This window comes from Xyrauchen texanus, chromosome 46 (genome assembly GCF_025860055.1).
Source record: "Xyrauchen texanus isolate HMW12.3.18 chromosome 46, RBS_HiC_50CHRs, whole genome shotgun sequence".
NCBI classification, from domain to species: Eukaryota; Metazoa; Chordata; class Actinopteri; order Cypriniformes; family Catostomidae; genus Xyrauchen; species Xyrauchen texanus.
Window position 1 is genome coordinate 17,237,768 of NC_068321.1, and position 15,837 is coordinate 17,253,604.

General features: G+C 47.8%; 1 protein-coding gene across 3 annotated transcripts in view; it reads right to left on the reverse strand.

Annotated features, from left to right (window-relative positions):
• Positions 1 to 15,837, reverse strand: part of ppfibp2b (PPFIA binding protein 2b) — a 96,649-nt gene that overhangs the window by 45,145 nt on the left and 35,667 nt on the right. For all 3 annotated transcript variants that reach the window (XM_052119439.1, XM_052119437.1, XM_052119438.1), the window contains exons 4-5: positions 15,398 to 15,484; positions 8,800 to 8,913 (exon numbers count right to left, since the gene is read on the reverse strand). In XM_052119439.1, coding sequence (XP_051975399.1) covers positions 8,800 to 8,913; positions 15,398 to 15,484 — 201 coding nt within the window. The remainder of the gene's footprint in view (positions 1 to 8,799; positions 8,914 to 15,397; positions 15,485 to 15,837) is intronic.

Consider the following 15,837-nt stretch of genomic DNA (forward strand, 5'->3'; position numbering starts at 1 on the left):
CACACGTTAGTGAACACATGCTGTCACACAAACACAAACAGAGTTGTACTGTATACAGTAACAATTACACAGCACTCAGTCAGATCCTTGTTGATCCACTGGACAAGGTCTCGCACAGTAACATTTCAGCCAAAGCTAAGCGCCACTAAATATACTCACGCTATTTTTACTTCCTCTGCCTCTCCAGTGTGTGTATGAATGTGCGTGAGACCGAGGACGTCAGGAGGGTGGAAGAGGGCCAAAAGAGGCAAACTTTGATTCTCAGCATTCCTGATACTGACGGCTAAACTCAGCAGAGCTATGGGAACCGTCACTAACCAATATTTATAATTCCAAAAAGGTCACAAATTGTTTTATCTACATTATTAGCTACACAAAAAAAGTACTTTAGTGGTATCATTGTACAGTGATTGTATCAGATTATAATATTGTGGCATTTTGTAAAATATACTATGGTTAGGGGCCTGGGTAGCTCAGCGAGTAATGACGCTGACTACCACCCCTGGAGTTGCGAGTTCGAATCCAGGCCGTAATGAGTAACTCCAGCCAGGTCTCCTAAACAACCAAATCTTCACAGGTTGCTAAGGAGGGTAGAGTCACATGGGGTAACCTCCTTGTGGTCGCTACAAAGTGGTTCTCGCTCTCGGTGGGGCGCGTGCTGAGTTGTGTGAGGATGCCGTGGAGAATAGCGTGAAGCCTCCACACCCACTATGTCTCTGCGGTAACACGCTCAACAAGGCACGCGGTAAAATGCGTGGATTGACAGTCTCAGACATGGAGGGAACTGAGATTCGTCCTCTGCTCACCGTACTGAGCCGAGTCAATACGCCACTGTGGCAGCGGGGGCGTGGTCAAGCGCCCGTCCGGGAGAGAAAAGCGGTAAGGGCGCTCACACCTGAGCTAAATGATAACTAACACCTGTGTCTAATTTCAGTAACGTGAGGAGAGCGGCATAAAAGGGAGGAGCGACGGAGCATGGAGGGAGAGAACCAAGGAAGACTGTCTGATGTGTGATAAAAAACTTAAGAATTAAAAACTTACCCCTTAAGTTGACGTTTGTTTCCGTCCCGTCCTTGAACTATTTCACAGTGGTGCTGAAACCCGGGACTATTTTTTTTTGGTTACGTAATGGAACCAAGTCGCCCCATAGAGTCCTCCCAGCTGGCGGAAATCCTCCAGTCCCTCGCTAATCTCCATCAGGGCCACCAACAAACCCTGCTTGAGCTCCAGCAGGATCAAGATCGGCGGTTCTTCGAGGTCATGCGGGCTCAGGCAGAGGACCGACTCGCTATCCGGAGCCTCCTCAGCCAGGAGGCTGCGTCAGCCCCAGCCGCGACCCCGGACACCCACGCTACGCTGCCCCCACCCATGTTACAGAAGATGGGGGTGGCAGATGATCCTGAGGCCTTCCTCGACCTCTTTGAGAAGACGGCTGAAATCTGGGGCTGGCCGCCTGAACAATGGGCAGCCCGGCTAATTCCTCTTCTGTCCGGGGAAGCACAGCTCGCGGCACAACAACTGCCAGCGACGAGCCTCCTGGCTTATTCTGACCTGAAGAGGGCCATTCTGCAGCGGGTTGGTCGGAGCCCGGAAGAGAATCGCCAGCTCTTCCGGAGTATGAAGCTGGAAAAATCCGACCGCCCGTTTGCGTTTGTTCAACGGCTCCGGGACGCTTGTCGGGACCGCGACGTCGAGGGAGTTATCGATCAGGTGGTACTGGAGCAATTTACGCAAAGACTGCCCAGGAGAACGGCGGAATGGGTCCAGTGCCACCGCCCGGCGTCGCTGGAGGCAGCTGTGCAGCTCGCGGAGGACCACCTGGCGGCGATCCCGAGGGCAGATGAGCCCTCCCCCTCTCTCTCTCTCTCTCTCTCTCCCCTTCCCCTGTGTCTTCCCCTGTTTTCCCCCCTGTTCCCTCTCGCTCTGCTCTCTCCCCAGGACCCGTTCCTGCCCCCCGCAGGCGTGGAGGATACAGTCGACAAGCTTCCCGGTCGTGGGAGAACCCGCCCAACCCTTCCCCGTCTTTCAGTCGCTCTCCTCCTCAGGTGGTGGCGCCCGCCAGCACGGGTGCGGCCGTGGCGCCTGGGCCGGTCTGCTGGAGGTGCGGGGACCCGGACCACTTCCGGGATCAGTGTCCGCTGATGGAGGTGGGGACGGTGGTGCGGGTCTCCGACGTCCCGCAGGCTGCCCCCGGTCGGGCTGGAGCCTACCGGATCCCGGTAAGGATCCAGGGGGGTACATACCAAGCTTTGATGGATACCGGCTGTAATCAGACCACCATCCACCAACGCTTGGTTCAACCCGGGGCTTTGGGCACAGCTAAACGGGTGAGGGTGAGGTGTGTGCATGGGGATATTCACAAGTATCCCATGGTGACTCTGGCAATTAAATTCCGGGGAGAAAAGCATAGTGTGGAGGCAGCGGTTAGTTCCCGCCTCACCCATCCGCTAATCTTGGGTACTGATTGGCCAAATTTTAGAAATGTATTAGAGGGAGTCTGTGCGGATGGGTCCTGCATGAAAGTAAAGAGATGTGTGATGTGCGATGCTTTGGCGGGGGAGGCGGAGCCGGGGCCGTCCTCGGCTGCTCCAGGTGACGAGGGAAGGGGCGAGGGGACACCCCTCCTCTCAGGGAGTTCCTTGAGGGGATTTTCCCTTGGAGCAGTCGCGGGATGAAACCCTTAAGCACGCCTTTGACCAAGTGAGAGTAATCGATGGTCAACAACTCCGGCCGGGTGTCGCCGTTTCATATCCGTATTTCTCAGTTATTAAAGATCGGTTGTATAGAGTGACGCAGGACGCTCAAACAAAGGAGGAGGTGACACAATTGTTGATCCCACGGAGCCGCCGGGAAATGGTTTTCCAGGCGGCTCACTATAATCCTATGGCCGGTCACCTGGGGGAACGGAAAACACTTTTCCGTCTAATAGCCCGTTTCTATTGGCCGGGCATTGGCGGCGACGTCCGCAGGTGGTGTGCGGCGTGCCGCGAATGTCAGCTGGTAAACCCACCGGCCACCCCAAAAGCGCCTTTGCGCCCCCTTCCATTGATCGAGGTTCCCTTCGAGAGAATTGGAATGGACCTCGTCGGGCCATTAGAACGGACGTCACGCGGAAATTGCTTTGTGTTAGTCCTGGTGGATTACGCAACGCGGTATCCGGAAGCAGTGCCTCTGAGCAACATCTCAGCACGCAGTGTTGCAGGGGCACTCTTCAAGATAATCTCCCGGGTGGGGGTTCCGAAGGAAATCCTCACCGACCAAGGCACTACTTTTATGTCACGAACACTTCGCGAACTTTACGAATTATTGGGCATTAAATCGATTCGCACTAGCGTGTACCACCCTCAGACGGATGGACTGGTGGAACGATTTAATAAAACACTCAAAAATATGATTCGTAAATTCGTGCACGAAGACGCTAGGAATTGGGATAAGTGGCTGGACCCCCTGTTGTTCGCAGTACGAGAGGTTCCGCAAGCCTCCACAGGGTTTTCCCCATTTGAGCTACTGTACGGACGACGCCCACGCGGGGTCCTCGACGTCATCCGTGAAACTTGGGAGGAGGGACCTTCTAGTGCCAAAAATGAAATTCAATACGTTCTTGATCTTCGAGCAAAACTCCACACGCTGGGGCAATTAACACAGGAGAATTTGCTCCAGGCTCAAGAACGCCAACGCCGGCTGTATGACAGGGGTGCTCAGCTACGGGAATTTGCACCGGGAGATAAAGTGCTTGTATTACTCCCAACATCAAGCTCAAAATTACTCGCCAAGTGGCAAGGACCGTTTGAGGTCACACGACGAGTAGGGGACCTTGATTATGAAGTCAAACGTACCGATAGAGGGGGCGCGCGTCAAATATATCACCTCAACCTCCTGAAATTGTGGAGGGAAGAGGCGGCCTCTGTGACGTTGGCAACGGTAGTTCCGGAGCAGGCGGAGCTCGGACCGGAGGTAAACAAAGCCTGCGATCCTAACACCCCGGTTCTGTGTGGAGACCACCTCTCACCACGCCAACTCGCAGAGGTTTCCAAACTGCAAAAGGAGTTTGCGGACGTGTTCTCTCCTCTACCGGGCCGTACAGACCTCATACAACACCACATCGAGACCGAACCGGGCGTAGTGGTACGTTGCCGCCCTTATCGCTTGCCCGAACATAAAAAAAAAATAGTTCGGGAAGAATTGGACGCGATGCTGGATATGGGAGTAATAGAAGAATCTCACAGCGATTGGTCCAGTCCGGTCGTCCTTGTTCCCAAGAGCGACGGGTCTGTCCGTTTCTGTGTGGATTATAGAAAAGTCAATGCGGTGTCTAAATTTGACGCGTACCCAATGCCCCGTGTTGATGAACTGCTCGATCGGTTAGGTTCTGCTCGGTTTTATTCGACCTTGGATCTAACGAAGGGTTATTGGCAGATCCCCTTGACACCAATATCCCGTGAAAAAACGGCCTTCACCACGCCGTTCGGATTACACCAATTCGTGACGCTTCCTTTCGGTTTGTTCGGGGCACCAGCCACGTTTCAGCGCCTCATGGATAGGATCCTCCGACCGCATACTGCTTACGCCGCTGCGTATCTAGATGATATCATCATTTATAGCAATGATTGGCAGCGGCTCTTGCAACATCTGAGGGCCGTCCTGAGATCACTGAGACGGGCGGGGCTCACGGCAAACCCGAAAAAGTGCGCGGTTGGGCGTGTGGAGGTACGGTATCTGGGGTTCCACTTGGGTCATGGCCAGGTGCGACCCCAAATTGACAAGACCGCGGCGATTGCGACTTGCCCTAGACCCAAGACCAAAAAGGGGGTGAGGCAGTTCCTGGGGCTGGCTGGCTATTATAGACGATTTGTTCCTAATTATTCGGATGTCACCAGCCCGCTGACTGACCTTACTAAAAAGGGAGCTCCGGATCCGGTCCAGTGGTCGGAGCAGCGCCAACAGGCGTTTACAGACATTAAAGCTGCACTTTGTGGGGGGCCGCTTTTACATGCACCTGACTTCTCTCTCCCTTTTGTTTTGCAGACGGACGCTTCAGACAGAGGGCTGGGGGCCGTACTCTCGCAGGTGGTGGAGGGAGAGGAGCGCCCGGTGCTGTACATTAGCCGGAAGCTCTCCTTGAGGGAGACTAAGTACAGCACCGTGGAGAAGGAGTGTCTGGCCATCAAGTGGGCGGTTCTCACCCTCCGATACTATCTGCTGGGGCGGGCCTTCACCCTCTGCTCGGATCATGCCCCACTGCAGTGGCTCCACCGCATGAAAGACACTAACGCCCGGATCACCCGTTGGTATCTGGCCCTCCAGCCTTTTAAGTTCAAGGTGGTCCACAGACCAGGGGTGCAGATGGCTGCCGCTGACTTCCTCTCCAGGAATGGGGGGGGAGTGGTAGGCAGGCCGGATGACGCCCCGGCCTGAGTCGGGCGGTGGGGGTATGTGGCAGCGGGGGCGTGGTCAAGCGCCCGTCCGGGAGAGAAAAGCGGTAAGGGCGCTCACACCTGAGCTAAATGATAACTAACACCTGTGTCTAATTTCAGTAACGTGAGGAGAGCGGCATAAAAGGGAGGAGCGACGGAGCATGGAGGGAGAGAACCAAGGAAGACTGTCTGATGTGTGATAAAAAACTTAAGAATTAAAAACTTACCCCTTAAGTTGACGTTTGTTTCCGTCCCGTCCTTGAACTATTTCACAGCCACCATGAGGAGTGCATTGGGAATTGGGCATTACAAATTGGGGTGAAAAAAAAAATAATATATATATATATACTATGGTGCCATATTATTAGCATGGTAGGTGTAATTTTTTTTTATAATATTACAATTGATTCTTTGACCAATATTTACAACCAAAGTGAATATATTAACATAATTTACTCCCTCCTCATGTTGTTACAAACCCGTATGACTTTCTTTCTTATGCGAAACAAAGGAGATGTTTAAATAAATATTCTGGCCTGTTTAGCGCTAAAAACAACGCAAGGTCTCACATGAAAACATACCACTGTATATGAGCTTTTCTCATGGTTTAAATTTCAGGCTGTTTCAGATGTATTCAGAAGACCTGGAATATGATCCACAAGTCACATGGACTACTTTTATGATACTTTTGAGAGACTATCCACCACACTGTATTAAAAGGACAGACCGAGACATTCATTAAAACATCTCCTTTTGTGTTTTACATAAAAAAGAAAGTCATACATTTTGAACATCGTGTGTGGGTACATTATGACAAAATGTACATTTTTGGGTGAAGTATCCCTTTAATTAGCTATTGGTTCTATAATATCAGGTCTTCCGATAAATGATGGGTCGCTAAAGAATAGCACCCAATAACGACATTCCACCACTATGTGATCATCAGGAAACAACAGTGCTCATAGTGAAGTAACTTCCTTAATTAATTAATATTGCATTCAAAATGCATATTATGTTTTTATTGTGTGATGATTTAATATAGTGGTGGCTCAGTGGTTGTGGCTCAGGGTTACTGACCAGAAGGATGGGGGTTCAAGCCTCAGCAACACCAAGATGCCACTGTTGGGCCCTTGAGCAAGGCCCTTAACCCTATCTGCTCCAGGGGCACTGTATCATGGCTGACCCTGCACTTTGACCCCAGCTTAGCTGGGATATGTGAAAACTAATAAATTTCACTGTGTGACCAAAATAAATGATTCTATTCCAAAAACCACTAACTACAGATTTAAAATCTGCATTCTTCCTTCCTATTCCACATTACAGATTTCTTTACAGTTTCTGAACCACAACACAAAAGCCACAAGTGTCATAAGTGAAAGACACCATAAGTGTCTACTTCTCTTAGTTTGTCTAAAGGTGATCTGTAGATAGTCTAATGTGTTTATCTAGCATCTTGGAAGTGTGTACAGCAAACATGTTGTACGATAAGCACTGAATACGAGTGCGACACAAGGTTCCCCGATAAAATCATGATCTCTTGGTTCTGTGAAACACAGTGGATATGAGTCACCCACCCCATGCCATACTCCAGGCCATTCAATAGACTAGTAGGTTATCTACCCTAACAAGATCACAATAACTCTTAAAACTAGCCTATAAAACATCAATACTCACTCAATGCATTTACATGTGCAGTTTTACTCAAGCTACAACAGGTTTTTGCATTGTCGAGCTACAGTCTTCATTTATGTGTACATTACACAGTGCTTAATCAAATATTTGAAGGAAAGACTTCTGCTAGTGGTAGTGTCAGTAATATGGTGCATTAGCACAATGCTGAGGCCAGTTGTGGTCTGATTAACGTGTATACATGCTGGACGAAGCCAAGCTACAATCACTTTATCTGTTAGTCTGACTTTACAATCGGGCCGGAACTCACACCCTAAGCTGTGAGTTTACATTTCCCATCAAGCAGGGACAACATGAGCGCTCCTTCTATCTAACTATAACATTCCATCATGTTATCATTGTTGGCATAGCAGCTCTGTTATGAAATCCTCAACATGCACCCAATAAGAGCTCCCAAGTGTGGCCACTTCTCACAAATAGGTATGGAATGCCAAGATTAATTTTAATGGGCATTCCATATCAATTATTATATTATATCACTTCTATAATAAATTGTAAATGTCTAAGCTTAAATCAATTAACCCAAAACAAACCTTTTAAATGACTGCCTCCGCTTTCAAATGTGCCTGAAGTTTAAAGAAACCTTCCATAGTGTAAATAATTTAAGCTTTTGTAAACATTGTTCCAGTTACCCAAAGCAGTTTTTTAGGGCGATTTGGTGAATTACTTTTCAGCAAGAATTGAAAACATGACATTTTAAATATCCTACAATGGAAACCCAAAAATAAGTAAATATGATGGCAGTTTCTCTTGGCAATGCTTATGGAACACAGCAGTTTTAAAGACAGTACCTTGGGAAATCAAAGAAAGGCTTGCCAGCGAACTGTGGCTAAAAACAAGCTGGCTAAAGCATGGTTACAGTTCAACCAGTTTAACACAATTAACCATACAACAAACAATACAACATTAAAAAAAAACACATTTATCACATTGTACAGTTATTATATTCATCAAACAAACAATTTCACAGAGATGATGTCTTGGTTTGGCCTAGTCACATGTGCTTGGGTATGAAGGTATATATGTGTGTAATTATGTTAGCACTGAGTAAATCACTAGCATCCTCAATTAAAAAATAAAGTGCTTTGACAACATGCACCAAGGATGAGGAGGATCTGAATCATAATTACACAATAACAACTTGTGCAACTGCTGCAAAACCATGAATTGCTCATGTTTCAGATGCTACAAATGCAAAAAAAAAGGGTTTACACTCCATCAAGTCCTATATCTAAACCAGCATGAAGAAGAGTCATTCATTATAAACTTCTCTCTCTTATAATTCTATGATTTCTATGTAACCTCATGATCTGTTTGGGGTCTAAAAAAACTTGCACTTAACAATAAAATATCACATTGATTTGTCATTCATTTTATGGTATTTTCTTATGAGAACTGATCACATGACAAAAAAAAGTCTGACATTAAAAAGTGTATATTACTTTTGTTTGGGAGGTCTAAGAGACACCATTAATTTATTCAGACTTTATAAACTGGTGTACACATTATAACAGTTTAACTCTAATTAAAATTAGATTTAGATGTGTCTTGCTGGGCTCTGTTTAACCTCAAACAGAAGCAACATTACTATATCGGACATCAAATATATAGAAGTTAATCTCAGATCAGAATATGACAGTTAAAGACTGAATTAAAAGCCGGAAAAATTACAGAGTATGCAAGCATGTTCTTTTACCTGTTGGAGCATTTCCTCAGTAGAAAGGAGTTTATGGTGATGTTCCTCCAGAGAACTTTCCAGATCTCTGATCTTTTCTCCTTGAGCTTCAACCTGGTCTGTGAGGACACACACCTGAAACCAACAGACAGAAAAATCACATTCAGACTAACCTAAAACCTACTCTCTCCTTTGCTTTCTCTTCGTCATGCGATTTCTTTTCACGTCCCTCCTACAGGTATGCTAATGAAGGTTGCAACACACGTCGGACTCCAATGTGTAAACACAGCAAAGGAATGTACCTTAAATCTGGACTGCTAGGTTAAAATCTGCCATTCTTTGATGTAGACCCACTTCCATGTGAAACTGAGGTACAATTGTTTTGAAAGTGCTCTTTTGTTCAACACCAACTGAAGGACTGCCAACCAGAAGGACAGGTAAAAGGAGAAGTAGAACACCTTGAGGGCTTTAGGAGCCAATCACGTTTATCAGTGTTTGACAGCACAAGATAGTTCACCAATCAGAGTGCATGAGGGGCCAGTATATGGACATTTGTCCCTTGTTGCAAAGATAAACAACCTACATTCTTAAAGGTGAAGTGTGTAATTTCAACATGCTAAAATATTTTCTCCTATCCCAGTTTAAAGTGTGACAACTATAACTAAGCCATTTGTAGGTTGATTTGTGTCTATGTGGCACTTTCAAAACACTGCTTTGTTTTTTTAGCGGTCCAACAAGTGAAATCTTGGCTTGACCAATGGCATGAGTTTGGGTGGGACGACCTGTTCATCCAAACAATGGAGGATGGGGTGGAAGGACATTTAGGAAACCATTTTGGCTAAATGAATTAGTGGTGCTTGCTAAGGCAGACATTACTATTATTATTGCACTACTTTTAAAAGCCCTTAGCCCAAAGAATTCATCTTAAGGTCTGTTCACACTAGGGCTGGGTGATATGACGATATATATACATTGTGGCAGTGATATAAAGTATAAACCTATAAAGATTTTGCTATATTGTGTATATACAGATAAGTAAATATCCATGTGCGCAGTGCGTGCGTATGCATCAGTGGACATGCTTCACGTGAGACTGAAACATGGCTTGAGCGGGGAATGAGTTGCGGCTGGTAAAATCTGCATGCACTGGTGTAGCGGCAGATTCACTAAAGGAATTATGCAGATCAGGCAACGGCGCAAACATGCCCACAAACTCGGTGTTGATTCTTTACCATTCTAATTTTGCGGGCCGATTGTAATTGCTCTATAGCGGGGGAAGCAGCAGTCCACCGTGATCTGACACACTCTACTGGGACAACGTCACTTGATTTTAACGTTCCGGTGTTGTCTGTCCTATGTTCTCTGTTTTCACCCATCACGTTTATGTCATGTTTCCTGGTCTGCTCCGTGTTTTCCGTCTCACCTGTCACTGCTCCCATTCCATGTCATGTTTTCCCTGTTGTCCGCCCGTAGTCTCACTGTCCGAGCGTAAAACTGCAATTCCCACAATTCCCGGCCCCTCTCACTTGTGTCTCGTTGAGTCTTCATTGTGTTTGTGTATTTAACCGTGTCTGTTTCTCCTTTCCCTTGTCGGTCTTTGATGTATGTGGACGTCTGTTATCCGTGCTCTTGGTCTTTGTTTTCTCCCGTGGAACCCTTGGTATGCTCTCCGTGTTTGGTTAACCCTTTGTATGCCCTCCGTGTTTTGTTTTCCCCTTTTTCCCCTCGTGGATGTTTTCTTAGTTCGAGTTTTGTTTTTGTGATTTAATAAAAGATTCCGCTGCAAGTAGATCCCTTGTCCCGTGCCTACCTTCACCGTCATTCGTGACAGAAAGACCGACCAGCAAATGGATCTAGCAGCGGTTTTCACCACACTGGCCCATGCAGGTTTTCCCGTTCGCGAGTACTCACGGCTCTTCTCCACGGTTGCCATCCACACCGGGTTCGACGACGCTTCCCTGAAGCTCATCTACCGGGGCGAGTTATCATCAGCCCAGGGGCGGGAAGCGCTGGAATTCGGAGAGCACACGTGGAGGGAGTACGTGAGTCTCACCCTCAGAAAACTCGCACCCGAGGAAACACCCCTCGTGATTCCGGCTGTCGAACCTGAGCCCCTGCCTACTCGGATCGATGAGCCAGCGCTGCCAACTTCTTCCGCCCGGAGGAGGAGGAGGAGAAGGAAAGCCTCCGCTCTCCAGCTCACGTCAGCCACAGTGAGCGAGCCTGCACCCACGTCAGCCACAGTGAGCGAGCCTGCACCCACGTCAGCCACAGTGAGCGAGCCTGCACCCACGTCAGCCACGGTGAGCGAGCCTGCACCCACGTCAGCCACGGTGAGCGAGCCTGCGCCCACGCCGGTCACGGTAAGCGAGCCAGAGCCCACGCATGTCACTGTGAGCGAGCCAGAGACCACACATATCACTGTGAGCGAGCCAGAGCCCACGCATGTCACTGTGAGCGAGCCTGAGTCCTCGCCAGCCACGGTGAGCGAGCCTGAGTCCTCGACCGTCCCCGAGCCAGCGCCTGTAGCCTCAGACGTCAGTGAGCCAGCGCCTGTAGCCTCAAGCGTCAATGAGCCAGTGCCTGTAGCCTCGACCGTCCCTAAGCCAGCGCCTGTAGCCTCAAACGTCAATGAGCCAGTGCCTGTAGCCTCGACCTAACCTGAGCCAGCGCCTGTAGCCTCGACCGTCCCTGAGCCAGCACCTATACCCATGACCGTCCAAGAGCCAGCGCCAGCAGCCATGACCATCCAAGAGCCAGCGCCAGTAGCCATGACTGTCCAAGAGCCAGCGCCAGCAGCCATGACCGTCCCAGGGCCAACGCCAGTAGCCAGGACCGTCCAAGAGCCAGCGCCAGCAGCCATGACCGTCCCAGGGCCAACGCCAGTAGCCAGGACCGTCCAACAGCCAGCGCCCCTCGAACCTTCTACGGCTCTGCTCCCAGGGACTCCAGAGCTTACTAGGGCTCCGCCTCTCGAGCAACCTACGGCGCCACCTTCCTCGGCTCCGTCTCCTGAGCCTCCCACAGCTCTGCCTCCTGAGCCTCCCACGGCTCTGCCTCCTGAGCCTCCCACGGCTCTGCCTCCTGAGCCTCCCACGGCTCTGCCTCTAGAGCCTCCCACGGCTCCACCCCTGATCCTCCAGAGGTTTCCATGGTTCTGCCTCCCTCGGCTCCACCTCCTGAGGCCCCAGAGCCTCCCTCAGCTCCGCCTCCTGAGCCTCAAGAGCCTCCCTCAGCTCCGCCTCCTGAGCCTTCAGAGCCTCCCTCAGCTCCGCCTCCTGAGCCTTCAGAGTGTCCCTCAGCTTCGTCTCCAGAGCCCCTCGCAGCTTCGCCCCCGGGAACTGTCCCTGTCCTGAGGCCGCCTCCCAGGCCTCCTGGACCTGTCCCTGTCCAATGGCTGCCTCCCAGGCCTCCTGGACCTGTCCCTGTCCAATGGCTGCCTCCCAGGCCTCCTGGACCTGTCCCTGTCTTGTGGCCACCTCCCAGGCCCCTTGGACCTGTCCCTGTCTTGTGGCCGCCTCCCAGGCCTCCTCAAACTGTCCATGTCCTGTGGCCACCTCCCAGGTCCCCGGAACAGGCCCCTGCTCTACGGCCATCTCCCAGGCCTCCTAAATCTGTCCCTACCTGGTGGACGTCCCCTGGGCCACCTGACCCGGTTCCCTGCACACACCCCAAGAGACTGCTTACCTGCCCTCTCGGCCTCCCTGGTCTGCCTGTCTGCCCTTTGTGCTCCCATGGACTGTCTCATTTCCCTTCTTGCCCCCGTGGACTGCCTTTCCCCCTGTGCCCCCATGGACTGCCTAATTGTTCTCTGTACCTCCTTACTCTGTCTTTGTGTGCCTTGTGTCCCCTTTGGTCTGTTTGTTTTTCCTCCCTTCTAGCCCCTCTCGCCCTGTACATCTGTTTATTCCTGTTGGTTTTTCCCTCCTGTCTCTTAGGACTGTCTGGAATCCGGTACTTTTGAGGGGGGATTATGTAACGTTCCGGTGTTGTCTGTCCTATGTTCTCTGTTTTCACCCATCATGTTTATGTCATGTTTCCTGGTCTGCTCCGTGTTTTCCGTCTCACCTGTCTCCACTCCCATTCCATGTCACGTTTTCCCTGTTGTCCGCCCGTAGTCTCACTGTCCGAGCTTAAAACTGCAATTCCCACAATTCCCGGCCCCTCTCACTGCCTGCACTCTTCATTGTTCTCAACTGTGTCTCGTTGAGTCTTCATTGTGTTTGTGTATTTAACCGTGTCTGTTTCTCCTTTCCCTTGTCGGTCTTTGATGTATGTGGACGTCTGTTATCCGTGCTCTTGGTCTTTGTTTTCTCCCGTGGAACCCTTGGTATGCTCTCCGTGTTTGGTTAACCCTTTGCATGCCCTCCGTGTTTTGTTTTACCCTTTTTCCCCTCGTGGATGTTTTCTTAGTTCGAGTTTTGTTTTTGTGATTTAATAAAAGATTCCGCTGCAAGTAGATCCCTTGTCCCGTGCCTACCTTCACCGTCATTCGTGACAGATCTAGACACCTGAATCATCTCTTTAACATGCCGAGGTTCGCTTGACTGCACCACACATCTATACTTCTCCATCTTTTGATGAATTATTGCTGATATGATCAATAGAAAAGTCAAGAAAATGAAGGGGGCTTGTTGTAAAAACAGGTGCAACATCTGTGGTGTAGGTTCACAAAAACCGACACAGATTATATGAATGTAATCTGCAAACTGTGTCACGCAACGATAATCATTTGTGGTAATACAAACAATCTGTTTTACCACCTCAAAATGAAGCACTCTAAAGAATATTATGAAAGCCAAAAGATGCGCTGCACATTAATTCCTTTTTTTTTTTGTTGTTGCAAGAAGTTTGCTTCAAGACGTGTAATATGTTGGTCAGCAACATATCAGGCCGAAATGTGGCATAATGTGAAATTGAGTAATATAGAAAGTTTGACATAAAACCAAGTGTTTATTTTATTTTTAACTTTGACTGCTTGTCAATGTTATGATCCCTTGTTGTCTGCCCCGTGTTTTAGCCCCTCTCTCTTTGAACATTTTAGTTGTTGTTTTGTCGTCTTTGTTATTGTTTTGTTCTTTAGGACCGTCTGGAATCCGGTCCTTTTGAAGGGAACTATGTTATGATCCCTTGTTGTCTGCCCCGTGTTTTCTGTTTCACTCGTCACTGCTCACGTTCCATGTCACGTTTTTCTTGTTGTCCGCCCAGTGTTTCACTGTCTTTGTATTAAAACTACATTTCCCATCATTCCCGGCCCTCACTGCCAGCACAGTGTTATTGTCCACACCTGTTCGTTATTTTGCTATCACCGTGTCTGTGTATTTAAGCCCCGCTGTTTTCCCTTTCCGGTGTCAATCGTTATCGTTTCATGTTTGCTGTTCATGCTCCTGATGTTTATTCGGGTTCGTCCGAGGTTTCCTTGCCCTTCGTGGATGTTTGTCAACTTGTGTTCACCCGTGTGTTATTTTGTGTTTGAGTTTACTTTTCCCATCGTGGACCTTTTATTTGTTCCAATGTTTGTGTTCTTTCTATTGTTATTTAATAAAACCGCATTTGGATCCAATCCACCCGTCTGCCTTCTCCTGCATTCCACACGTTCATAACAGAACGATGAACATTGCTCCATGTCCAGCTGTTTTTCAGTGTCTCGTGCCGGAGTGCCGCAGTTTTATATGCCATATCAAGTAAAAAAGAATGTAAACTTTTAAAAGCAACCTACCAACCATCTACAACCCCCTTGCAATCACCTTGCAAAACCCCAGCACCCACCCAGACACCCTAGCATTATTATGAAAATCAAAAAATCTAGTTATTTTTGCATTTGTTTGGTGCCCATAATGATGCAAAAATTGCACACGTCACTTTTAAGACAGTGACATATGTAGGGGTTTTCTGCATAAAACATTCCAATGTTGTCAGCAGTTCAAAATAATCCTCAAATGTTATATTTACTGTCAAAACAGTGTCTGATTCAGAATAATCTCTCTTAAACACAAACAGCCTTGCTGGTTTACAGTAAACACATGCAATTGAAAAACTGGCTTTAAAGGGACAGCTCACTTTAAATAAATTATTCTGTTATCATTTTCTCACCCTCATGTTGTTCCAAACCATACTGCTTTTTTCCACCATGGTGTTAGCCACAGTCACCATTCACTTTCATTGCATATTTTTCCAAACAAAAGTACAACATCCTAACATCTCCCTTTATGTTAGACGGAATAAATAATTGAATATGGTTTAGAACAACATATTAGGTGAGCAAATGATGACAGAATTGAATGTTTTGGTGAACAATCCCTTTTATATGATAATAGCTAATCTCACACTTTGGTGGCTACTATGTGTCAGTAACACATATTAAGACTAACCTCCTAACCTTTCCATTATGATAGTCTCAAATGTATGTGATTTAGGGCTGTCCCATTGTGCATGAGACAGGGCAGCTATGTCACCCCGGGCTGTAGCACGTTTAGAGGTGTGACGTGTCTCTTTCCTTCACAGAGACATGATATTCACCTGGTTTAACCCTGTGAGGTTTTACGAGCATGTTGGCTAGTGTTGACATTAAGGCTATTATGTTGAGTTTTGCCTTCGAGGCCTGAGAGAAACCTCTCACCTGGAGAACCAGAGATTTTTTGTCCCCTTCTAATCTTGACAGCCGTTCCTGATAGGTCTCATTTTTGCTAGAGAACTGGAGATTAACCTGTGTAGACACAAAAGTGGAAACAACACATACTTATTTTTATATTATGGCAGGGACTTCCAATTTTTATTAGCAAAATTGTGATGCTTGTTTAAAGAAATTAAATGCTGCCATATTTTATTAGAAATTGTAAAGAAAACTACACATAACAGTAACTGACACTCTGAACTTTATCAAAACAACAGTTGTGGTGGGGAAAAAAATTGCATAATGAATGTCAAAGCTTGCTAAACTCACAATATTCAATCCCAAAATTATCAATATTAATGCTTGGGTCTCTGAGTGTTAATTGAGACATTATTTATTACCTATATGCAGGGTTGGGGAGTAACAAAATACATGTAACTAGATTA